The sequence below is a fragment of the Elephas maximus genome, chromosome 8 (genome assembly GCF_024166365.1).
Source record: "Elephas maximus indicus isolate mEleMax1 chromosome 8, mEleMax1 primary haplotype, whole genome shotgun sequence".
In the NCBI taxonomy this organism is placed as follows: Eukaryota; Metazoa; Chordata; class Mammalia; order Proboscidea; family Elephantidae; genus Elephas; species Elephas maximus.
The window spans coordinates 22,667,913-22,695,238 of NC_064826.1; the positions used below are offsets into that span (position 1 = coordinate 22,667,913).

Genomic DNA, 27,326 nt, shown 5'->3' on the forward strand with positions numbered 1-27,326 from the left:
TTTTCTGTTTTCTGATGCTTGGATCAATGATGAAAATGTTTCCGAAAACAGATACTGCAGAAAGAGCTTTTTTGATGGGCTGTGCTCAACTTTTTGAAAGGCAAAGTTTATGGAAGCAGCTTCATGAACTATGACAGTATTGCTTTTTTTTCTATCCTTCTCCGTAAGTCTTGGGATGCAAGACTGTAATGCCTGAGGAAGTGATTATGAGAATTTGCTTCATAACCACAGTTTTCGACTCGAGAATTCATGATTGCTCAGGAGAAGCTGCTACCTCGCTCTTTAAACCTTGGGGAGACTTAGAAGCCTCTTGAAATGGCCTGTGAGTGTGGCTTCAAAGTGGAATCAACATGGAGACTTACTTACCATCCCACATTCACTTTCAAGTTTTGTGGTGTGTGAGGGATCCACTTCCAATAGGCAAGGTAGATTCTGATTGAATCTGGTTCCAACAAATGATGAAAATGTCAAGCTTCACCATACCCTGAAACACGTGCCTGGGCCAATGGCGTGAAATTTTCATCTTCTATCAACTCGTACTTTGATTGGACATTGATTGGGGTTATAGCGTTTACATTCCCTTGTATGTATTTTAGGTGTGTTTGAAGATTGTATGTATGATGACATTGTATTACTTTTGTTATAAAAACATTAAAAGTATTATTTTTATAAATATAAAAGTGATATAATATTAAAACATCAAATACTGAAATGTTAAAAATGTAGAAAATATTAAAAGAATAATAAACAAATTTGTGTAATGCTTTTACCCTCAGTAAGGCTTATTGTTGGCTATTTAGGGACATAATCGAAAATTCTGATATGGTTTTACCCTTATGATATGTATAACCTATTAGGGAAATAGGTGGCACAGTGGTTAAGAGCTTAGCTGCTAACCAAAAAGTTAGCAGTTTGAATCCACCGGACTCTCCTTGGAAACCCTATAGGGCAGTTCTGCTGTGTCCTATAGGGTCACTATGAGTCAGAATCAACGCGACGGCAATGGGTTTGGTTTATTTTTTTTTTCATTAGGGAAATAGTGAATACTTACCTAAATCATAGGGTAGATATATGAATGGTTGTTGTTAGCTGCTGTTGAATCACCCCTGACTTATGGTCATCCCAGCTCATGGAGACCTCACACACAAGGAAATGAAATGCTGTGAGCATACCATTTTCATTGGCTGATTTTCAGAAGCCAATCTTCAGGACTTTCTTGCTAGTCTGTCTTAGTCTGGAAGCTCTGCTGAAACCTGTTCAGCATGAAACTGTCAACTAATAGGTTCCTGTCAAGTAGACTAGTGAATTGAAGTCAGCCAGACACAGGATTGGAAGAACAGAAAGGTTTATTCACATTTGCAAACTGGGAGACAGGCAGGGTCTCGTGACCTAAGGCTGCCAGCTCCTTGAACCAGGGTAGATTTGTTCCTTTTATAGGGAGTCACATACGTGAGCATGAACAGTAAGGGAAGGATCTTCAGTCAGATGCATGCACAGTCTGCATAATTTTAGTGAATGAGTTTTTGCGCACGGCTCTAAACATACTGTATATAGCCGTAAAAAAATGGTGAGGGCTCACTACTGCCAACCCAGGAAGGCCATACAGTGGGTAGATTCGGCATCAATTGCGCCTGCTTGTCGGCCTCTTGTCAGGAGAGGAGAAGAAACCTGGGGATTCAGTCAATCATGGTGAAGTCCTGTAAAAGTTGTAACAAAACTGTAGCAAGAGTAGACTTTTCTGAAAAACAACTATTATGGGATGGTTAATAACCCTTTCATGATTGTCTGCTTCAAGCATCATAGCAACATGCAAGCCGCCACTGACATGCATGAGGTGCATTGGCTGGGAATCACAGAGGTAATTAAAAGCTGTATTGGCTAAGGGGATCGGGCTTATCTCAGATTGTGGTGCTCAGGGGAGGCTAGGAGGAGGAATGCAGTTTGGACTCTAAACGATAGATAAAATGTAGGCGTGGAGAGGCTTGTGAGTAGGAAATGCAAGTGCATTTAGGGCTGCGTAGGTCAGTGTGACCAGAGCAGGGTCAGAGTGGAGAGTGTTCCCATAGGTGGGAGTGTAAATAGGGGGTGCTTACTGTCTGCACTCCAGCCTGATAATTCTTCTCCAGCTCAAGCCTTTGGGAAACTTCAAGTGTGATTAGATGTTTGGTTTTAATAATTTGGAGAAGGCGAGGATGGCATCCCAGTCACCGTACTTGTTCAGAACATGACCTTCAGTTGCAGCAGTTCCAGCTGTGTACAATATGAAACACTCCCTGGCTTGATGTCAAATATTTTTTGTTTCTCAGACTTCCTTTCCTTTGTAAGCCCTGACGGGCTCCCTGAGACTCCTGATAAAGAGCAAACCTAGCGGGTGAAAGTGGGTATGTCATAAATTAGCGTGCAGGAACTCAGAGAGCTTTGTTTGGAACAGTCTGGAATCTCAGCCCATGCTTTGCAGTTTCTCCCAGGAACAGACTTTAGAGTTCAGCTCCCTAGAGAAGCCACTCCTCCCATCCCCCTGCCTGGGGAATTTGGGAAAACAAAAAACAAGAAAAACTGCAAATGGACTAAAATTTAAATGAAGCTTTACTACCTATACTGCACTTTGGGTTAGCTATTCAAAAATAATGATGCATAATTTGGTAACATAAAACATATGCTCCTCTTTTACCCATTTGTTCTATTTACTTTCTCCAAGTTTTTTATTTGAAAAGGTTCTTCACATATATTCTGTGCCCCAGGTAGTATTTCCTAATCAGAGTACTCTGTGGATCTCTTCACATGGAGTTTACTTATGATGTGGCAATATATTGATGGCGGCAGCAGTTGTTAAACATCACTTTACAAAACAGAGGGGAGAAAAGTTTTGTCAGTTTGAGACCACAAATTGGAACATACGTTTAAAACCATGAGTTTCAATAAATGTGACATGGAAGACAGAAGAATGGAAAGGAGCGTCCGTAAATCAATTTAATGTGATAACAACCCCAAACAAACAACAGATTGGGCCTCTTCAGCAAAACACGCTAGAAAAACAGGGGTTGTCAGAAATTGTTCACAGTATATTCTTCATCAAATTGTGGAGCATATTATCTGGCAGAATTAAGTACAAAGTCAGTTATGAGAAATTTGGCCTTTCAGTAGCTAATGTTGAGAATATTACTTATATTAAGAGGCAAAATAGGCTGGCAGTACATATGCAATTATCTAAATTTTATGGATGGGGTTCTGCCCATAAATCTGGGTAATGATGGCATATCTCTTATGGGACTGTTACCTTACGGGTTGCCGTATTTGTGTTGAATAAAGAGAATGTCCACTTGAAGGACGAAACCTCAGAGTGATGACTACTAGCTGGTAGATAGACAGGCAACAGGGTTCTGGACTTGGACAACTAAAGAAACTTTCCAATTAACTATAAACGAATATAATTTGAGCACTGATCCCTTTTATATTCATTATATTCTCCCAAGTGATTTCATCACTAGAAGGTTAAAGGGTGGGAAATTAAAGTTCTCTCTTTTTCATATGATAAAAACAATGTAGGTAGTTAAACTGTCAAATGCATTGAACCCAGAAATAGAGATTTTGATTTCTGTAGAGAAGTAATTTCATCTCAACCTACTTTCACTCTAAAGCTTTTGATATTACAGAGTGATCGAGCCTTGGTGCTGAAGTTAATGAGTTGGTATTTCCAAAATATAAACTTACATAATTGAATCAGATGAGAAATACAAATCTCAAAAGCAGCATGTCATACCTTTTTGTCTTCGTTTTATTAAAACTGTTAAATGGAAGCCTTTATTAAATTTAAACCATCTAAACAAATTTATAATTTGTTTATCATCTTTGTTGTCTCAGATAAGATATTTGAATTCTCCTACTCTCTAAAAATTAGAAAAATTGACTGTTGTCATAGACTTATAAAAAAGGGTAAAGCTTTTATGAGCCCATACAAATGTTTTGTCAGGCTTTGTGACTAAAGAATATCCAGAGAAGAAAAGAAATTGATTCATTCTCAGCATAAATATTACTTACTTCACGCTAATATTCAACTAATTATAATAACAATAAGACTGAAGTTCAAAGAGTAATACCTGCACTAGGCATTTATTCAATAAAATAGGCACCTTCTTTCAGATTGGTTACTTAATCATGTGCCCTCAAGTCGATTCCGACTAGTAGCGACCCTATAGGATAGGGTAGAACTGCCCCATAGGGTTTCCAAGGCTGAAAATCTTCAGGGAAGAACACTGCCACATCTTTCTCCCTTGGAGTGGCTGGTGGGTTAGCAGCCAAGCACTTAACCATTGTGCCACCAGGGCTCCTTTTATACACAGTTGAGTACCTGCAAATATGTCTGGGTTCCATCCTTGAGATTTAAAATATTGTGCTTTTAATTTTTATGTATAGACATTGTGATAGACTATGCCGTTAGCTGCAATCCTCCACCTCTCTCTGTATCACGTCAGGTAATTTTATAGTCCCTTTCCACTTGTCTTTGGGTTTGGCCACAGAGCTTGCTTTGGCCAATAGAATGAGGTAGAGGGGAGAGTGTGTGAGCTCTCAGCTGAGGCCTGTGCATTTCCAGTTGCAAGCTCCTTTTCCATTGCCATGAGAACGTGCCTGGGCTAGCCTGCTGGAGGATGAGGGACTTGTGGAACAGAGCTGAGCCATTCCACTTGCCCCAGCCAAGGCCAGCTGATGTTAGGTAGTAGTCAGCAGACCCAGAGGCATGTGACTAAACCTGGCCAAGATTAGTAGAGCCATCTAGTCAACCCCCAGCTGTCCCAGGCATGAACGATAAAGCAGTAAATGCTTATTATTTACCAAGGTTTTGCTACCGAGGTTTTGTGGCTGTTTTTTATGTAGTATTATTATAACAAGAGATAACTGATACATCACTTCTGCCGTTCTACCATTGGAGGTCCAAATGTGTTGACTTGTAATTTTCCAGCACTGGGGAGGGATCGCTCTAAGCCGGTCGCTCTCTTTCAAAAATTCTCATAGTAGTATAAATTCAAGAGGGAACTAATTGGCACTTGGAGTCACAGAAAGTTCACTGTAAGGCTCAGTGATTCAGGAGGCAGACTGAGATGTCATCTGTGACCTTGACTTCCTTTCCCTTGCAGTGGCCAGTTTTACCTCCCTATCTTCCTTTTCCTTTTTCACTCAGCAAATAATAATTAAAGATTTATTTAATGGGTACTTTATGTGTCAGACAGAGCCCTGGTGGTACCGTGGTTAAGAGATTGGCTGCTAACCAAAAGTTTGGCAGTTCAAATCTACCAACTGCTCCTTGGAAACCCTGTGGGGCAGTTCTACTCTGTTCTGTAGGGTTGGTATGAGTTGGAATTGACTTGACAGTGACGGGTTTCTTTCTTTTTTTTAATGTGTCAGCATTGTGGGCTCACACAGACCAGCCTTTGGAAGGATTTGCAAAGGGCCTTTTGTTTGAACCAATTAAGAAAAGAAATTTAAGTAAAGCATCAATCTGGGGATATTTGATTAATATTCAGGCATGCGAGCCTTATAGCAAAAGATGGAGAAAGGAATAAGCTGGACCTGCTGAACAGAGCAAATGAGACCGAATCCTGCAGCTCCTTATCAAACAGAATATAAAGATGCTCCTCCTCCCCAGGCCAGTTCTAAATAAAGCCCCTTCTCCGTGCTCGAGATGAATCACTGCATTCATGATAAGGCACTTGAGAATTACTGTTGTTTACAGAAAGCATCACCAGCAGCAGGGTTTAAGAATATCCCACTGTTAACACCCCAAAACACATTTACAGTGATGAGTGATGGAAAATAGAACCTGCTGAGGTCTGCACGTCTTCCTAACATGCCCCATGTCCTCCTGTGAGGTGGCAAGGAGAAAATGCCACCACCGGAGCGAGAACACTGAGGAGAGATGTTTGACCGCAAGCCAAATTCCTGTAAAGGCTCTTTTGAAGCTTCTAACTTTGATGGCTGTTTTGGATTTACAATAGCATATAAAAGCCTGAGCGGTGGAAACCATGAGAAAATAAAATTTGCTTTCACGACTTTGGAGGCTCAGCGTTCATATTATCGTTTAAGACGAGATTCAAGTCTGGGGTTTGGGAGTGTGGAGAGCTGATTGGAGGAGAGCTGTTGTCAGCTCAGCCCTGTGGGTTGATGAGGGAGGCTCTGCCAGGTCAACGTGAGTGAGTGTCCGCAGACTGGGCTGGGGATTTAGACTTGACTCCCTGGATGGAGTGGATTATTTGGTTTGGCAACAAACTTTGCTTGCTGTTTGATAAGCACTGTATCAGGCTTGGCTAAAGATGCCCTTGATGGATTGGTTGGGGAAATTAAATAAGGAAAGAGAGCACGTGATAACAAACAAACAAAAAACAAAACAATGTCAGATGTAGGATATGTGCAAAATAACAATCTCATCATGTGCAAAATAGTAAAGCACAGGGAAGGGTAGATTCATTGAAAATGGCTTTCTGGAGGTGAATGTTGGCCCTCCCACAAAGCTGCAGATGAAGATGATTTGTCTGAGAGTCTGTGACGAGGGCTCCAGATGGGGCCTTGACATTGACATGGGGTGGGGCGGAAAGCATCTTAGAACTCAAGTGGCCCCTCATCCTGGAAATACTCTCCAGGCAGAATAAAGATCTTCCTAGCCTGTGTTTTATTCATATCTTTAAAGAAGAACTTTTCACTGCTATTACTGAAGAGGAAGTATCATTGAGGGGTGACTACCTGGGTTTGTTTCTTGGCTCTGCCACTTACTAATTGTACGACTTGGGCAGGTTATGAGCCTCTGTCTCCTGGTTTCTTCATCTATAAAATGGGAGTGGCCATCTGAGATACTCTACTGGTGTACCCCATCCAGAGCAAGGGAGAATGAAGAAAACTAAAGACACAAGGGAAAGATTAGTCCAAAGGACTCATGGACCACAACTACCACAGCCTCCACCAGACTGAGTCCAGCACAACTAGATGGTGCTCAGCTACCACCGCTGACTACTCTAACAGGGATCATAATAGAGGGTCCTGGACAGAGCTGGAGAAAAATGTAGAACAAAATTCTAACTCACAAAAAAAGACCAGGCTTACTGGCTGACAGAGACTGGAAAAACCCCGAGAGTATGGCTCCCCGCAGTCACTCCTGATGTTCACCCTTCAGCCAAAAAGATTAGGGAGGCCCATAAAACAAAACAAGAACTAAAGGTGCACACCAGCCCAGGGGCAAGGACTAGAAGGCAGGAGGAGACAGGAAAGCTGGTAATAGGGAACCCAAGGTCGAGAAGGGAGAGTGTTGACTGTCGTGGGGTTGGTAACCAATGTTGCAAAACAATATGTGTACTAATTGTTTAATGAGAAACTAGTAACCTTTATCTAAAGTACAATAATAAAAAAGAAGAAAAGAAGATTAAAAGTAAATTAGCACAGAGTTTTAGCCTTGTAGGTATATTGATACATGAGAGCTGGGCTTACAAAAATGTTTTTGTTGTTATAACTAACTACAGGGATATTTTTATGAAAAATAAATTTCTGCTTGAAACACTACAAATAAATAAATAAATAACATGGGATCATCAATAGTGCCTCTGTCACTGGGTTGTTGGGAGGATGAAGTGAGCCCTACTTTAAAGACCTCATGTGGAAGTGCTCAGACATGTTAACTGCTATTGCAGGTCTAAAGACCCTAGCTGGCGCAAATGGTTAACATGCTAGGCTGCTAACCAAAAGGTAATCTACTTCCAAAAAACCAATCATTGAAAATCCTGTGGAGCACATTTCTACTCTGACACACATGGGGCTACCAAGAATTGGAATTGACTTGGAGCAAATTTTTTTTAAAACTGCAGGTCAAGAGCAGGGATGTTTTTTGTATTCCTAGAACTTAGCACTGTGCTCTTCCCATTGGGGACACTCAGTAGATGTTAGATGGCTATGTGAAGAAGAGCAGACACAAAGGGGCCACGTCCGGAGAGAAATATTATATGAGACCAGATGAGTTCAGAGCTAAGAAAAACCTTCGATATTGCTTAGTCCCATTCTATTATCATTTTTACCAGTGAGAAAACAGGTCTGAGTACATTCATCTTAATCTAAGCCATTTGAACATGGCATACAGGAGAGCAATATAAAAATATTGTGTTTGACAAAAAATCATGCTCGAGTATAAAAATGAAATAAGTTGAAGTAAGGGCAGGAGCCATGGGCCCAGAGGCCTGTGTTGGGGTGGAGAGCTGACACGGAAGGGACTGTGAGGGAGGGACACTCCTGAGAATCATGGCAAGGGGGAGCCAGGAGTTTGTGATTTTAGAGAGAGAAGACGAGAACACCAAATGCAGATATATGACAAAGGAGTTGGTGCCAGTTACGGTCTATTAGCTGGTGGCTTGGGAGGTCATTTGGGTGCACTGCAGCTTGCTATTTGTATGGAAAACCCTAAATATAATGTTCTGACTTCAGGAGTGGGATGCTCACTTTGACTATACAGATAGACATTCAGTTCCTCTTCGAAATTAGATAAAAACAAAAACAAAAAACACTCCTGCTTACTTTGACATGAGCATTCTTTAAAAAATAAATGCTCTCTTGGAATAGTTTGGCCTGGGCATTGGAAAAAACAAGCATATATGTAGACATCTAAAGGTACGTGGTGTTGGGGTTATTATAACCTAGATGTTTTGATATTAGATGATGTTCATTTAAACAGCTTGTACTTCTTTTTTTCTGAAAATATGACTTGGAAGGCAGTTCTGGGTTTGTTAATGAACACTGATTGGGTTCTTATTGTGTTTTCTCAATGAGCAGGTGATCAACAGATGTTTACTGAATGGTGGGCTAGAACTGGGAATAAAAAGTGACGCAAACTCCCCCTTGACCTGACTGATGGGGGAGACGGATGTCCTTAGGTAACGGGGCGGGGGGCTCCCTGAATTGCGAACACTCGATATTTCTTGGTTATGCATAAGTGTGGAAGCCGACTGCAGTGCCTGGGTTGACGTAACTCCAACTGCCAACCCTTCACAAATTCCTACACTTCTCAGATCCCTTGCCTCATGAAACTCTCCCCTAAATGCGGTCCCCTTATCTAAGCTTCTGTCATACAATCCGTCATCACATGAAAATTATATGCTGTTCCAGTCTACTCAGGGGGACCTTGGAAGAAAGGCCTGGCAGTCTACTTCTGAAAAGTCAGCCATTGAAAACCCTGTGGAGCACAGATCTGCTCTGATATACATGGGTCTCCATGAATCAGAATGGGCTTGACGGCAACTGGTAATGTAAAGAGAGAGCAAGGCAAACAGAGAGGAAGGCATAATAACTCTTGGTGTTGGGAGATAAGTATGATATACTCATTAAAATTGAAAAGTACTTGTTAGCAAATTACTATATCTCATATTTCCTTTGTGTGTACAAATTTTATTCCTGTATCCATTACAGTCTAGGTGGGTAAAAGGACCCAAACCAAAAAACCCACTGCTGTCGAGTTGATTCCAACTCACAGCGACCCTACAGGACAGAGTAGAGCTGCCTGATAGAGTAAAAGGAAGGGAAGCACAAACAGAATATTTCGAAGATGCGTCAGAGTTAAGAGAAACCCAAAAGGGCTGGTTCAAAAGTTAAGGGTGATATTACCGCTATGGCTAAAGGCACATGGGGAGGGCTGTAGGAGATGGCTATGTGACAGGAGCTGCGGCCTTTGGTAGAGGAAGATGACCATTCTCTACACACAGCACAGCAGGGAGGGCACTAAGAGGATAAATACTTCCCCTCGCTCTCCTCCTGTCCTCCAATTTCCTGTCACTTTGCCTTCACAGGAAGCCTGAGAGCAAGATACCCTTTAATGTAGACCACAGATGTCAGCCCTGGGGCAGGGTAGAAAGTGGAGAGTATATCTGGAGAGGCAAAGGGAGGATGTCCAGAATAATACCTGTTACGTTTCTTGGCTCAAACCTTCGTGTATGACCATGTCTCATCAAGACACGACCCTGGGTGGTGCAAATGGTTAATGTGCTGGGCTGCTAACTGAAAGGTTGGTGGTTCAAGTCCACCTAGAGGCACCTTGGAAGAAAGGCTTGGCAATGTACTTCCAAAAAACCAGCCATTGAAAACCCTGTGGAGCACAGTTCTACTCTGATAAACATGAGGTCACCATCAGTCAGAATCGACTCAATGGCAACTGGTAGTGGTAGAATCAAGACATAGTGTCATTTTCCTCCAAGACAATCACGATAATACAAAAGTCTGTCTGATTTATAACTTGTCTAATTGGTTTTTCTTGCCCAGATATCAGCCCCGGTCATTTCTTTAGCCATAGTTTATACATTCCACCCCCCCCCCCCGCACGTGTCTGTCAGTTTGTCGCACTGTGGGGGCTTATGTGTTGCTGTGATGCTGGAAGCTATGCCACCGGTATTCAGATACCAGCAGGGTCACCCATGGAGGACAGGTTTCCGCTGAGCTTCCAGACTAAGACGGACTAGGAAGAAGGACCTGGCAGTCTACTTCTGAAAAGCATTAGCCAGTGAAAACCTTATGAATAGCAGCCGAACACTGTCTGATACAGTGCCGGAAGATGAGCCCCCCAGGTTGGAAGGCACTCAAAAGATGACTGGGGAAGAGCTGCCTCCTCAAAGCAGAGTCGACCTTAATGACGTGGAGGGACTAAAGCTTCCAGGACCTTCATTTGCTGATGTGGCATGACTCAAAATGAGAAGAAACAGCTGCAAACATCCATTAATAATCGGAACCTGGAATGTACGAAGTATGAATCTAGGAAAATTAGAAATCATCAAAAATGAAATGGAACGCATAAACATCGATATTCTAGGCATTAGTGAGCTGAAATGGACTGGTACTGGCCATTTTGAATCAGACAATCATATAGTCTACTATGCTGGGAATGACAGCTTGAAGAGGAATGGTGTTACCTTCATCGTCAAAAAGAACGTTTCAAAATCTATTCTGAAGTACAACGCTGTCAGTGATAGGATAATATCCATACGCCTACAGGGAAGACCAGTTAATACGACTATTACTCAAATTTACGCACCAACGACTAGGGCCAAAGATGAAGAAATAGAAGATTTTTATCAGCTGCTACAGTCTGAAATTGATTGAACATGCAATCAAGATGCATTGATAATTACTGGTGATTGGAATGCAAAAGTTGGAAACATAGAAGAAGGATGAGTAGTTGGAAAATATGGCCTTGGGGATAGAAACAATGCCTGAGATCGCATGATAGAATTTTGCAAGACCAATGACTTCTTCATTGCAAATACCTTCTTTCACCAATATAAACGGCGACTATACACATGGACCTTGCCAGATGGAACACACAGAAATCAAATCGACTACATCTGTGGAAAAACACGATGGAAAAGCTCAATATCATCAGTCAGAACAAGGCCAGGGGCCGACTGTGGAACAGACCATCAATTGCTCATATGCAAGTTCAAGCTGAAACTGAAGAAAATCAGAGCAAGTGCACGAGAGCCAAAATATGACCTTGAGTATATCCCGCCTGAATTTAGAAACCATCTAAAGAATAGATTTGACGCACTGAACACTAGTGACCACAGACCAGACGAGTTGTGGAATGACATCAAGGACATCATCCATGAAGAAAGCAAGAGGTCACTGAAGAGACAGGAAAGAAACAAAAGACCAAGATGGATGTCAGAGGAGACTCTGAAACTTGCTCTCAAACATCGAGCAGCTAAAGCAAAAGGAAGAATTGAGGAAGTAAAAGAACTGAAGATTTCAAAGGGCGTCTCGAGAAGACAAAGTAAAGTATTATAATGACATGTGCAAAGAGCTGGAGATGGAAAACCAAAAGGGAAGACCACGCTCGGCGTTTCTCAAGCTGAAAGAACTGAAGAAAAAATTCAAGCCTCAAGTTGCAATAGTGAAGGATTCCATGGGGAAAATATTAAACAATGCAGGGAGCATCAAAAGAAGATGGAAGGAATACACAGAGTCATCATACCAAAAAGAATTAGTCGATATTCAACCATTTCAAGAGGTGGCATATGATCAGGAACCGATGGTACTGAAGAAAGAAGTCCAAGCTGCTCTGAAGGCATTGATGAAAAACAAGGCTCCAGGAATTGATGTAATATCAATTGAGATGTTTCAACAAACAGATGCAGCGCTGGAGGTGCTCACTCATCTATGCCAAGAAATACGGAAGACACCTTCCTGGACAACTGACCAGAGAGATCCATATTTATGCCTATTCTCAAGAAAGGTGATCCAACAGAATGTGGCAATTATAGAACAATATCATTAATATCACACGCAAGCAAAATTTTGCTGAAGATCATTCAAAAATGACTGCAGCAGTATATCGCTAAGTAACTGCCAGAAATTCAGGCTTGTTTCAGAAGAGGACATGGAACCAGGGATATCATTGCTGATGTCAGATGGATCCTGGCTGAAGGCAGAGAATACCAGAAGGATGCTTACCTGTGCTTTATTGACTATGCAAAGGCATTCGACTGTGTGGATCATAACAAACTATGGATAACACTGCAAAGAATGGGAATTCCAGAACACTTAATTGTGCTCACGAGGAACGTTTACATGGATCGAGAGGCAGTTCTTTGGATAGAACAAGGGGATACTGAGTGGTTTAAAGTCAGGAAAGGTGTGTGTCAGGGTTGTATTCTTTCACTATACCTATTTAATCTGTATGCTGAACAAATAATATGAGAAGCTGGACTATATGAAGAAGAACGGGGCATCAAGATTGGAGGAAGGCTCATTAAGAATCTGTGTTATGCAGATGACACAACCTTTCTTGCTGAAAGTGAAGAGGACTTGAAGCACTTACTAATGAAGATCAAAGACCACAGCCTTCAGTATGGATTACACCTCAACATAAAGAAAACAAAAATCCTCACAAGTGGACCAATGAGCAACATCATGATAAATGGAGAAAAGATTGAAGTTGTCAAGGATTTCATTTTACTTGGATCCACAATCAACGGCCATGGAAGCAGCAGTCAAGAAATCAAAAGACGCTTTGCATTGGGCAAATCTGCTGCAAAGGACCTCTTCAAAGTGTTGAAGAACAAAGATGTCACCCTGAAGACTAAGGTGCGCCTGGCCCAAGCCATGGTATTTTCAATTGCATCATATGCATGTGAAAGGTGGACAGTGAATAAAGGAAGACCGAAGAAAAGTTGATGCCTTTGAATTGTGGTGTTGGCGAAGAATATTGAATATACCATGGACTGCCAAAAGAATGAACAAATCTGTCTTGGAAGAAGTGCGGCCAGAATGCTCCTTAAAGCCAAGGACCACGAGAATGCACCTTACATACTTTGGACATGTTGTCAGGAGGGATCAGTCCCTGGAGAAGGACATCATGCTTGGCATAGTACAGGGTCAGTGGAAAAGAAGACGACCCTCAACAAGGTGGATTGACACAGTGGCTGCAACAATGAGCTCAAGCATAACAACTATCGTTAAGGATGGCGCAGGACTGGGCAGTGTTTCGTTCTGTTGTGCATAGGGTCGTTATGAGTCGGAACCGACTCGATGGCACCTAACAACAACAACAATAATACATTTTCTGTGTCTGTTTTCCACACCACCCCCTTCCCCTGTCTGACCAGAGCCCTTTTTGTTTTGCGCCGTCACAGCGTACTTACCATGATATTATATTCTCCATAGTACAAATATGTACATAAGGCATTTTATTTATCTCTCCCCCACCCAAGGCTCAAATTAGTGTACATTATTAATTAAGCTTCAAAATACCCCAGTGGGATGGATAGTAATGCATACACAATGAGAAAGATGACAAGAGATGGAAAATTATTAAGACGATTAAAAAACTAGAAATTTTCATGTGTACAGGAGTGAAAAATTAGAACACCCGCACCACATTGTGTACATAGTTCCCTGTTCAGATCACCTGTTGTTGCTGTTTTTAGGTGGGTCAAGTTGGTTCCTACTCACAGTGGCCCTAGGACTGACTGATCCTTCCTGACAACATGTCCAAAGTATTCAGATCAGCTACTCTCTAGAAACTACCTTGCTTGGCATCCTGGAGCCCCTCAAACACAGCAGGGTCTCTTGAATGAGGTCCCCTGAGCTGGTGAACCTGTCTGAGCTCTGTGCATGGGTGACCATTCGGGTAACGGAATGGGATCTGACCAGATGGCACCTTAGGTTCTACTTGGTCTTACCATGTCTCTTCTAACACACTATCAACCTGTGCTGTCATGAGCAGTTCTTCCATTAAGAAATCACCACTTGGGCCAAAGCTTTGTCTTTCTAAGGCCCCTGTTGCTATATCTCAAAGAGTTAATAGTAATTGTTGTTGTTAGGTGCCATCGAGTCAGTTCTGACTCTTAGCAACCCTATGCACAACTGAACAAAACACTGCCTGGTCCTGCGCCACCCTTACAATCATTGCTAAGCTTGAGCTGGTTGTTGCAGCCACTGTGTCAATCCACCTCATTGAGGGCCTTCCTATTTTCTGCTGACCTTGTACTTTACCAAGCATGATGTCCTTCTCCACAGACTGATCCCTCCTGACAATATGTCCAAAGTACGTAAGACTCAGTCTCGCCATCCTTGTTTCTAAGGAGCATTCTGGCTGTTCGTTCTTTTGGCAGTCCATGGTATATTCAATATTCTTTGTCAACACCACAATTCAAAGGTGTCAATTCTTCTTGGGTCTTCCTTATTCATTGTCCAGCTTTTGCATGCAGATGATTCAATTGAAAATACCATGGTTTGGGCCAGGGGCACCTTAGTCTTCCAGGCGACATCTTTGCTTTCCAACACTTTAAAGAGGTCCTTTGCAGCAGGTTTGCCCAATGCAATGCATCTTTTGATTTCTTGACTGCTGCTTCCATGGCTGTTGATTGAGGATCCAAGTAAAATGAAATCCTTGACAACTTCAATCTTTTCTCCATTTATCATGATGTTGCTCATTGGTCCACTTGTGAGGATTTTTGTTTTCTTTATGTTGAGGTGTAATCCATACTGAAGGCTGTGGTCTTTGATCTTCATTAGTAAGTGCTTCAAGTCCTCTTCACTTTCAGCAAGCAAGGTTGTGTCATCTGCATAACGCAGGTTCTTAATGAGTCTTCCTCCAATCTTGATGCCCCGTTCTTCTTCATATAGTCCAGCTTCTCGTATTATTTGTTCAGCATACAGATTAAATAGGTATGGTGAAAGAATACAACCCTGACGTATGCCTTTCCTGACTTTAAACCACTCAGTATCCCCTTTCCAGAATGGCTTCATTCACTTAGTAATATGCATTTCAGATTTATCCATGTCTTTTCTTAGCTTGATAACTAATTTCTTTTTATTGTATAGATTTACACTATTTATCTATTGCAGGATATCTTGGTTGTTACCAGTTTTTGGTGATCATGAATAAAGCTGCTATAAATGTGCAGTTTTTAATGTGGATATACGTTTTTAAATCAGTTTGGTAAATACTTAAGAGTGTGATTACTGGCTCCTATGTTAAGATGATATTTAGTCTTGTAAGAAACTGCCAAAGTTTCTTCCAAAGTGGCTGGACCATTTTGCATTCCCACCAGCAATGAATGAAAATTTCTGTTGCTTCACACCCTTGCCCACAATTGGTATTGTCATTTTTTTGTACTTTAGCCATTCAAAGAGTAAGTCATGGAATCTCATTGTTAACTTTAGTTTGCAGTTCCCTAATTACAAATGATGCTAAACATGTTTTCATATGCTTATTTGCCATCTATATATGTTTTTGGTGAACTGTCTGTGTGACTCCTCTTTAATTTCTGATATTGGTGGGTTGTATCTTCTTTTTTTCCTGGTTAGCCTGGCTAGATCTTTATCAATTTCATTGATCTTCTCAAATCACCTGTTTTTTGTTTCATTTAGTTTCTCTATTGTTTTCAATTTCATTTATTTTAGCCCTAATTTTTATCATTTCTTTTCTTCTTTTGCTTGAGGCTTAAATTGCTCTTCTTTCTAGTTTTCTAAGGCTGAAGTGTAGATTATTGATTTTGGACCATTATTCTTTTCTAACATATCCATTTGATGGTATAAATTTTCCTCTAGGCAGTTCAAAATATTGTTTAATTTCTTTTGAGAATTCTTCTTTGACCCCTGTGTTATTTAGAAGTATTGTTTTATCTCTCAGTATTTGTGGATTTTTGAGCTCTCTCTCTGTTATTGAAGTAGTTCTAGTTTAATTCCGTTGTGGTCTGAGAATACACTTCGTCTGATTTCTATGCTTTTAAATTTGTTAAGCTTTGTTTTATGGTGCAGAATGTCGTCTATACTGGTGACTTTTTGGAGGCAGGTCACCAGGCCTGTTTTCTGAGGCATCTCTGGGTAGGTTCGAACTGCCAACCTTTCGGCTAGTAGTTGAGTACTTGACTGTTTACACCACCGAGGGACTCCACTGTAGTACTGTAGTATAAAAAAAAAAAAAAAAAAAGTATGTATATTACTAAAATATTAGGAAGATTATAAAAAGACCCTGAAGGGAAGGACAGAATACCTTGGAGGCTCAGGGGAGGGAAACATCACATCTAGATGGTGAACTAGGAAAGGCATCAGGAAGGAGAAAGACTTGGGGAAGCTTGGGAAAGTAGATAGGGTTTGACATGTAGAGTTAGAGCTGGGCAATCTGGGTTAAAGCATTATAACAAAGGCCCAGACTTCGGAAAGGGAGAGATGTGAATGACTCGAAATTGTCCCCTTTGGCTAGAATAGGGCAGGGGTAGTAGGGTGGAGTAAGGTACCAGGGGGATTTAAACCTGGGGTCAAAGCAGCTTCATTTACGGAGTCTCGAAAAACAGGCTGTGGAATCTACTTGGTACCTGTGCCTCTTGGATTGTTGACACATGAGGAAGTTATTCTTGGGTAGCTGAAGGGGCAGATTTCTAGGGTTGAGCTAAGGCCAGAGAACAGATGCTAGGATCAGCGTGGAAGACTGGAAGGGACTCCACTGGCCGTTAGGCCTGATATTGCTGTCGTAGTGAAGGTTAATACATACAAGGTGCTTGCTTTATTGTCTTTCTCAATGAATTTTTTTACCCCACTTTCAATTTTTTTTTTTACATTTCTGATTTTTAAATAGAAATTATGGAAATCAGATTTATTTGTTTTTAGTAATAATTAGAAACTTGGATATACTTAATACCATAGGAATACCCTAACCTTTTGAAAGTTGGAATGGGAATGTGATCAAGGAGAATATTCTAGAATTGAAGTGCTGATTGAGATAGTCTCAAGAGGGTCCCCCTCTTTCTTAGTGGGCTTTAGGCTCTTAGTGGCTTATGGTCTTAACTGCTTGCATTCTTCTTCCCTTTTAGAAATCTACATCTTCTTCCGAGCTTTTTCTCCTCTGTTCCATAGAAACTTGCTTTAAGGAAAGGGAAAGACATCAGTCATTTACATTTATATTAATGTAAATGTATCCTTTTTTGTCTCCTGGTTGTACTTGAAGTTTAAGAGTCATCTCTTACTGCATGATCTTTACCCTCATTAAAGATGTCCAGACGTCAGTGTACGAGTGGGTACACTATGTGGGTGATGGACAGGCAAGCTTCCTACTGCCCCTAAAATTATATATAATTATATCATTTGTTATATAGTATGATATATATCATATATAATTATTTCAAATGAGACTCACCTGGGTAGAACCTGTCATATGTGGCTGACCAGTTACACTCAGTACCAACCAAGCTCCCTCTGAGTCCATAGCTGACTGTCCTAAGGGAAGAAAGGCATTTGTAACATACGCATTTTCAAATCTGGGCATCAGAGATATGGGTTGACACACCGGGAAATTACCAGCTCAGAGCTGTAGGCACAGGCAAGATTCTTGGTGTTAGCAAGTATCAGAGAAGGCTTATTAAACAAACAAACAAACAAAAAACCTTTTTCTACATTATTAGTATTTTTACATATTTGCTGGCTTCTCACCTTACACCCAGTCTTCAGGGGGAGGTATGGGTTCAAGTTAGCACCCACCTTGGTGGTTTTCTCTTGCTTCTCACAGTGCTACCCTTTGAGTTTTAAAAACAGTTGAGAAGTTAAAAAATCCACAGCCTTCCATTGTGATAAAGAAATATTAAGAAATTTTATTGAAAAAAATCTGGGAGAGTGACTGTAATAAAAACCAAAAACCAAACCCATTGCCCTCGAGTCAATTCCGACTCATAGCTACCCTATAGGACAGAGTAGAATCGCCCCACAGAGTTTCCAAGGAGTGCCTGGTGGATTCGAACTGCTGACCTTTTTTGGTTAGTAGCCGTAGCACTTAACTAGTACGCCACCAGGGTTTCCGACTGTAGTAATAAAAAAAAAAAAAAATAGTCACTAAAAAACAGTTTAGGGATCAGGGGGACTAGTTAGACCACCAGGAGGCGCCCTTAGTCACTGCCTGCCACCTCTTCTGGGAGTTCCTAGGTGGTGCCAATGTCTACTAACTGAAAGCTTGTAAATTTGACTCCACTCAGACTCCACGGAAGACCCTATGGAGCGCAGTTCTACTCTGACACACATAGGGTTGTCATGAGTAAGAATGAACCTAAGGGTTATTGGTGGGCTAGGTAGCTCACCTTTTCTGGAGGTGAAGATTAAGGGCAAGAGCAAAGCTTTAGAGGGCATTCTCTCCTTTCTGCTCAGAGAATGCGGTGGCCTGAGGTAGGAGCTGACACTGGTCTAAACTTTCAGTAGACAAACCCTCCGTCAGGAGTCTCCTCGTCTCTGCTTTCCCACTTCATACATGGCTGCCATGCTCAGCTGGGATACCTTTCCTTGCACACTACCCTCCACACCTTCCTATGCTGTACTAACACTCTGAAAGGGGGGAAACACAAATGGAAAAGACACAATAACAGGACTTATGGACATCCCAAGGTGAACGTTTGGCACCTGTTTGCGTTGTAGTCAATTGTGAATAGAATACAAATATAGAATGAATGTCTAAATATTGAGTGATATGTGTGTGCACTTTTCTGGGTTCCATTCCTATTTAATTGTCAGTTACCAAAAAGCTCACTGCCATAGAATTGATTCCAACTCACAGTGACCCTATAGGACAGAGTAGAAGTGCCCTATAGGGTTTTCAAGGCTCTAAATCTTTACAGAAGCAGGCTGGTGGGTTTGAACTGCCAACCTTTTGGTTAGCAGCTGAGTGCTTTAAACACTGCACCACCAGGGCTCCTTAATTGTCAGTTGGCTGCTGGTTAATTATCAGTTAATAAGGGGTAAATTAATTTATATGAAAAAGTTAATTTTCATAGGTTTAACTTCCAAGAGCAATTTGTAGTTTTACAGAAGACTCTTGAAAAAATTTAGTGCAAAGTAATTAATCTCAAACGGTATAATTTCAGCATGAGGGTGGTATCCAAAGAGCCTTACCTGAAGGACACCGCTCCTGAATCCAGGAAAGGTGATCAGGTGTGCACCTCCAGGAAGGATGCAAAGCAAGAAGTAAGGGAAGAAGGGGTTCCTAGCAAGTCAAATCTGATGGATCAGTCTTGGTGGTGAATGGGGGGCAGCTGTCTTGGCTGGATCACCCCACATCCCTGCAGGCAGCTGGAGGGCTTTTCAGGTAGTTACTTCACCCCCTAAGGCTATACCATCACCACTGCTACCAGCTGATGTGGAGCCGATTTGGAATATTGGCGACCCCATGTGTGTCAGGGTAGAATTGTGCTCCATAGGGTTTTCAATGGCTGATTTTTGGGAAGTAGATTGCCAGGCCTTTCTTCTAAGGCAGCTCTGGGTGGACTTGAACTGCCAGCCTTTTGGTTAGCAGTTGAGTGCACTAACTATTTGCACCACCTAGGGACTCCCATTCTAAGGCTGCTTTTTTAAAAATCCTAAGTTGGGTAATGTCAGTCCTCTGCAATGGTCTCTCTTCACCCAGAGGAAATGACAAAGTCTTTTTAAAGCTAAAAACAAAACAAAACAAAAAAAAAACAAAGCTCTGTACAATCCCTCTCTCTCTCCTTGCTTCCCATTGGCCTCCTGGTTTTTCCTGGAGCAAGCAGCCACGCCTCCCCCCCCCCCCCCCGCCTTTGTACTGGCGGTTTTCTCTGCCCAGAATGCCCTTCTCCCTCTGTCTACACGGCGAATTCTCACCTCCTTCAAGTCTTTGATCAAAAGTCATCTTCTCAAAGATTTAATAGCCACCCTATTTAAAATGGCAATCTCCTGGCACTGCTGACACCAGCCCCCCCAACCCCCCACGCTGGACTTAGTCTTTTCTCCAAAGCACTTACCACCTTTGAACATACCTGCATCCTTTGCCTGTTCAGTATGTTTATTATTCATTGCCTGTGCTTGTCCGCTACAGTGTATGCTTCTGAGGGCATCAGTTTATCCCAGCTGTTTCCTAGTGCCTAGACCAGAGCGCATGGTGCAATGCTGGATAAAAAGAAAAAAAATGCTGGCTATGGGATAATTATTCGTTGAATGAGTAAAGGAGTGAAGATGTGAATGAATGCACGCGTATCTTGGCTGTTATTTTCCCTCTTTTCTGTTCCTTCCCCAGGAGAAGTTTTCTTCTAGCTGTCCTACAATTCATCATCCTGGGTCAGATCACAATCTTGGTGCTTAACTGTGCTGGGCCTCAGACTCAGACAGAAGATTAGGAAGTTAGAAAGAATCTAATAGAACCCAGGAGAGCCAGTGGTATCCCTAGTGTATTTACACTCAGAACACACCATTTTTTAATCCTCCTCTCCTCTATATGACAAGATCATCTTTAAAATTATTTCATAGGAAATGAAATGAGCAATAATAATGGCCATAACAGATATGAAAATGGTAAAAAAAACACCTTTTTTATTGAACTTCAGATATATAACCATACCAGCAAAAATAAACAAATAAATGAATGTTATATACGAAAAAGGAAAACAAGTAATGGGTTAGTACTTTTTAATTACATTAATGTAAACTTTTTTGAAGAAAGGGAACTTTTATCTCTTGGTCTTTCATAGTAACGAATAATATTGCAGTTTAATATTAATTAAATATGAATGACTGAAAGGAAGAAATGTCAGTTTTAAAGATGCTATTGAAATTCAGGAAAACAATTCGTATATGAAGTAAAATTTGCACTTACCAAACAAAAACATTATACCTCTGGGTTGCCACTCCAGGTCATTGCTTTACTCTGTTTGCTTTTTAACACAAAGAGAAAGTCCAGTGGTCCTGCAGAATGAAATAACTCAAATTTGTTTCTTCTTTGCAATCAATATCCTGTCACTGGTTCTTTCGAATCTAGGGTTTGAATACAAGAGTATGAGTACCACAGGGCTGGAGATACAAACTGTGCCTGAGGTGAGCTGGAACTTACTTACGGGATGGACATGTGTATCTGAGGCTCATGTGTCCTGGCGCTGACAGCATAAATAGGAGTTCTTTGAAGTAACTTACTTGTAGAATGTATTGTTGTTGTTAGGTACTATCAAGTTAATTCTAACTTATGGGGACCCCATGTGTGCAGAGTAGAACTGCCCCATAGAGTTTTCTAGGCTGTATAATAAAAAAAAAAAATTCTTTTTTTTTTTTTTAATCTTTACAGAAGCAGATTGCCAGGTCTTTCTCCCATGGAGCCGCTAGGTGTGTTCGAACCACCATCCTTTTGGTTAGCACCCAAGTGCTTAACTGTTTGTGCTACCAGCGTTCCTTTTTGTAGAATATAAGGGATATTAAAGGATGAGTAGTAAAAATGTGCTTATTTAAAGTTTAAACCTGTTGCCATCGAGTTGATTCCAACTCATAGGAGCCCTTATAGGACAGAGTAGAACTGCCCCATAGGATTTCCAGGGAGTGTCTGGCAGATTCGGATTGCTGACCTTTTGGTTAGCAGCCAAGCTCTTAACCACTGGGCCACCAGGGTTCCATATATTTAAAGTTTACACCTATTTTATTGAAACTCAACAGTAACCATTGCAATCATCTAGAACTTACACAATAAAATATTTTTCTGGGGAGCTGAGTATTTTATCTTGTACACTGTTTAGAATTGCTAGCACATGGTGATAAAAAGCAGATTGGTTTTTGGTGGATGTTATTATTGTTTTAAATGCCCTACAGACAGGACAGCCCCTTTCTGCCTGCATCTCGGTCAGACCCTTCCCCTTTCCCACCTTTGGTATGCCACAGGAAACACCGGGCCTTTGGAAATCTTCAGTCACCAGATTTTAAAAGGACGTTTACAGTTAGTGATCTTCTTCTTTTAGTAAACTTTCAATTTTGTTCAGTTCATGCCTGTAGATCATAATATTTAATCTGAACACAAAAGGAGAAAAAAAAAATCTTTCCCTTTGATCTGAGTAAAGTGTTGTCTGGAAGATTACAGTGTGTGACTCTGAGGCCACAAGACGATAACGCTGATACTAACTTTAATGTGTTATCTAGGAAGACCTCGCCACCACCAGCTGGCGTCCAGTTGACTCCGACCCATGGCAGCCCTGTGTGTGTCAGAGAACTGTGCTCCGTTAGGTTTTCAGTGGCTGATTTTTTTAGAGCAGATTGCTAGACCTTTCTTCCTAGGTGCCTCTGGGTGGACTTGAACTGCCAACCTATCAGTTAGCAGCTTAAAAAAAATTTTAAACTGGGACAATACTTTTTAAAAAATCTAAATAGACTATTTTTTAGAGAAATTTTAGTTTCTAGAAAAATTGTGTGGAAAGCACAGAGAATTCCCATAATCCCCCTACTTCCCCTGCGTACGGCTTCCTTTACTAATCTTGTTTTTGTGTGGTGCATTTGTTACAACTGAATATTGATACGTTATATTAACTAAGGAGCCCTGGTGGAGCAGTGGTTAAGAGTTACACTTGCTAACCAGAAGATTGGCAGCTCGAATCCACCATTCCCTCCTTGGAAACCTTATGGGGCAGTTCTACTCTGTCCTGTAAGGTCTCTATGAGTTGGAATCAACTTGACAGCAACGGCTTTTTCTTTAATATATTAACTAAAGCCCATAGTTCTCATTAGGATTCACTCTGTGTTGTATAGTCCTAGGGGTCTGGACAAATGCAGAGTCATGTGTCCACCATGACAGTATCGTGTGGAATGGGTTCACTGTCCTCCAAATGCCATGTGCTCAACCCACTCAGCCCTCCGCACCTCCCCTGGTCCCACGGAAACCACTGATCTCTTTCCTGTCTCTATACTTTTGTCTTCTCAAGAATGTCGTAGTTGGAATCAATATAGGACGTTTTTAGGAAGAAATCTGTGTGTAAGGCTGTGAGAGAGCAAAAGGCTAGAGCTCTCTGGTCCCTTCCCTGTGATATTTTAACTCGTGTGGTTATGAAGTTGGGTGATTATTATTACTGAGAAGAAAGCTGTATTTTCTCTCAGATCAACTCTCCCCCTTTTTTATATTGAAAACATTGAGTGTTGCTCATGCCAGGGTACTGACTGACAGACAGTTGCATGCCATCCTCTCCTGGTACCTGGGAATGGTCTGTGTTGATCAAATCTTCAGATGGTGGCTCGATCCCATTCCAGCCCTCACGTGGGGCAGGAAACCAGATGAAAACCAGGCCGGTTCTATGTGGCCCTCATTCATCACAACCCCAGAACGCAGTTTCATTAATCTGAGCTGTTGAGTTCCTGGTAAAGAAAAGTCCTAAATTTATGTGGTCTTAAGTGAATTCCTTAGAAGTTAATCTTAAGAATTTAATTTCTAAGCCTTTTATGTTTTCTAATCTTGTGTGACTTTGGGCTCTGTGGATGAAAAGAAATCAGCCGAGCAAAGGAGCAGGTGGGAAAGAGGAACGTGCACACAGCCCGTGTTTATTGCTTCATGAGGGGATAAGTCCAGGGACTCAGGGCTGAATTGTCCACTGTTGTTTTAGGCAGTGAGTAAGGTGTTTTTATAATCTGTGCCATTAACCCACATATAAAGGACTCATCAGGTGACCGTGTTCATTACCAGAGTTTTTTTCCCTTGGCTGAAAAATAAGCATCGTATTTAGATTCCTGAATCTCCCGGCACTTTCTAAAGCAAATCCTTATTTTATTAATTCTCAGCTACTGAAATAGAACAATGAAGGCTGGGCTCTTGGACCATGCTATCTTTTCTCCTATCTCCTCGTCCTGTTTCTCTAGTTCTTCTACTTAATCAGTGTCACCTCTCACCTCTCTCTCCCGCAAAATGCACCTCTGGGATTTAGCTGATTCTTTTGGAATCTTCTCTCCCTTTGGCTATACATGGGAGTGAAGAGAATGAAGAAGGGAGAGTAAGAAAGTGGGAGAAGATGGAAAAACGAAGTGACAGTGACCCTGCTATAAAAGGAGAACGGGTGAAAAATAGCATGAAAGCAGCTTAGAGGTGTAATTCAGACTGCAGGCAATTTCTTAGGGAACAAAAGTGAAGAAATTAAAAGGCCAAGCCTGTGAAATCGCAGCAACCGAAGAATCTGTCAACAGTGTGAAGAAGTTGTGGGGACAAAGCACCGTGTTTGATATATTAGGTCAGTATGCAAAAGACGATGTGGGAAGGATGATATCACTGAAAAAGGCAGCGAGATACAGCTTGCAATGGATTGACTGGACTTGCAGTTGTTAGCTGCCGATGAGTCAGCCCCCGGACTCAGGTGACCTCATGCGCGATAAACGAAATGCTGCCTGGTTTTACACCATCGCCATGATCAGTTATAGATCAGAACATTGTGACCTCTGGGGTTTTCATTGGCTGATTTTCAAAAGTAGATCACCAGGCCCTTCTTCCTACTCGCTCTTAGCCTAGAAGCGCTGCTGAAGCCTGTTCATCGTCATAGCAGGATACTTAAGGTCTGTAATATGAATATGACCATTGGACAATCCTACCAATTCAAATTGAGATTCTGGATTGTCATGACTGCTTGGTTGGAGAACTTATAGTTCCCCAATATTTGTAGCCTTTTGATACTTATCTAATAGTCTTTGCCTAGGCAGCGGATGAACTAAACTCATTGCCGCTGAGTCAATTCTAACTCATAGTGACCATTTAGGATAGCGTAGAACTACCCCATGGGGTTTCCAAGGCAGTAATCTTTATAGAAGCAGACTGCCACATCTTTCTCACATGGAGCTGCTGGTGGGTTGGAACCACCAACCTTTCGCTTAGCAGCAGAGTGCTTAACCACTGTACCACCAGGACTCCTCTACGCCGTTGATCTGTTTTAAAAACCAATTCCGATATGTGCCTTATCATCGAAACGTCACCTTCTCAGAGAGGCTACCCAGGCCACCTTATCTACTTTATTTTTACTCTGGCTCAGTTTCTTCATAGCACTTATCACTATTTCAAAGCCTAATATGTATCTGGGACTCTAGTGGTGCAGTGGTTAAGCATTTAGCTGCTAACCAAAGGCTGGCAGTTCGAATCTAGTTCTACTCTGTTCTGTAGGGTCACGATGAGTCAGAATCCACTTAGACGGCAATGGGTTTTTTTTTGTTTTGTTTTAGTATATATCTGTTTATTTGTTTATTGTTTGTCTCTCTTGCTAGAAAGGAGACTCTAGGAGGGCAGGGGGTTTATTTTGTTTATAGGACTTAGGAAAAAACCAGACATATAGTGGAAGTTCAATATATACTTGCTGAATGAATGAAAATAATAGTAGACAACATGGATTGAATGTTTAGACTCAGCATTCGAGTAACATTCAAACGTCAAGTAACATTCAGTACTCATGTAAACCCTACAAAGCACGTACGGTCATTAACTCTGTTTTGCGGATGATAAGACGGAGGCACTGAGAAATTAAGTAATTTGCTCAAGGTCACCCAGTGACTGGTGAAGCCAAGACAGTAATTCCTAGGAAGGAAAGTTCACTTTGGGCCAATATGTTCAAGACAGACTTTAAAGAAGAGTTAAAACAAGCCAAATTTTGGAACGCGTTGAGTGTTGAAGTGGAAGGCCAGGCGCTCTGAGGTAGTGGGAGGAAAAACCATCTAGTACAACCATAAAAGAAGTTTTCCATGAATATTTGCATAAAGGTTTGCTGTGAGATAAGACTGGGAAAGTGTGAGAAGGCCAGTCTGAGCTTGAAAGTGAATAAATAATTCAATTTTTAGAAAATTAAAAAAAAAATCATAACTTAGACCTTTTTTGAGTCAGATTGAGTTGTTCTCCTAATTAAGGTGAACTACTAAGTTTTATGGAGCCCTGGTGGTGCAGTGGTTAAGAGCTTGACAGCTAACCAAAAGGTCAGCAGTTCAAATCCACCAGCCACTGCATGGAAACCCTACAGGGCAGATAGTGTTGCTATGAGTTGGAATCGACTTGACGGCACACAACAACAACGAGTTTTGCTGTCTATTCCCAGTTTAAAAGGATTAAATCCACTGCCTTCGGGTCAATTCCCACTCACAGAGACCAATCGGACAGAGTAGAACTCCCCATAAGATTTCCTAGGCTGTAAACCTTCAAAGGAAGCAGACTGCCACATAGTTCTCCTGCGGAATGGCTGGTGGGTTCAAATCACTGAACTTTGGTTAGCAGCTGAGCACTTAACCACTTCGCCACCAGGTCTCCTTCTAGAAAGGACTACAAACATTATTTGGAAACTTTGTTTAGGTCTAGCTCAAGGCAAGATTCTATAATAAGCTGTGTTCATCTTGCTGATGTTCTCTAATCATTTTTCTTCTACTTCTGTATCAGTCTGGGTCCCCTTGGGAAACACACAACATCTTCAAAAGGGGTGATTAAAAAGAGGGTTTTTTCCCCCATTAAAAATCTTTTTTTTTTTTTTTTAATGGTGGAAAATTTTAAACATGTGCGAAAGTACAAAGAAAATTATAATGAATACTGATGTACCCATTACCTGACTTCGTCAGTCACCAACTCATGGCCAAATATGTTTCATCTAAATCTCATATACTCCCCAAATCTCTCTATTATTTCAAAGGAAATCCCAGTTATCATAAAGTTTATCCCTAAATATTTCAGGAGGTATCTCTCAAAGATAAAGAACCACTAAAATATGATCACAATATCATTATCACAACCTAAGAAATTAACAGTTCTGAAAAAAGTTGTTAATGAAGGATCTATTTACAAAGGGTGAAAGGGTAAGGGGAATCCCTGGATGGTTTACATGCTGCTAACTGAAAGGTTGGAGGTTCAGGTCCACTCAGAGTCACCTCAGAAGAAAGGCCTGGCAATCTATTTCCAAAAAATCAGCCACTGAAAATCCTATGGAGTGCAATTCTACTCTGACACACATAGAATCCTCATGAGTTAGAATCGACTCAGTGGCAACTGGGAGAGGTTGAGGGAAACCAACAAGGGATAGTGAAGCACTCAATAGTTAGCAACAGTGGGGATCCATTACCACCTCTAGGCTTGA

At 41.3% G+C, this 27,326-nt stretch overlaps 1 protein-coding gene across 6 annotated transcripts in view; it reads left to right on the forward strand.

The window, feature by feature from the left end:
- The window catches only part of GRM8 (glutamate metabotropic receptor 8), a 926,910-nt gene that overhangs the window by 87,805 nt on the left and 811,779 nt on the right, over positions 1 to 27,326 (forward strand). Inside the window, exon 1 of one of the 6 annotated variants that reach the window (XM_049894740.1) lies at positions 828 to 1,858. The exons of the other annotated variants lie outside the window; for them this stretch is intronic. Coding sequence (XP_049750697.1) covers positions 1,760 to 1,858 — 99 coding nt within the window. The 5' untranslated portion in view covers positions 828 to 1,759. Of the gene's footprint in view, positions 1 to 827; positions 1,859 to 27,326 lie in introns of those variants that run through there. 6 annotated transcript variants of the gene reach the window in all.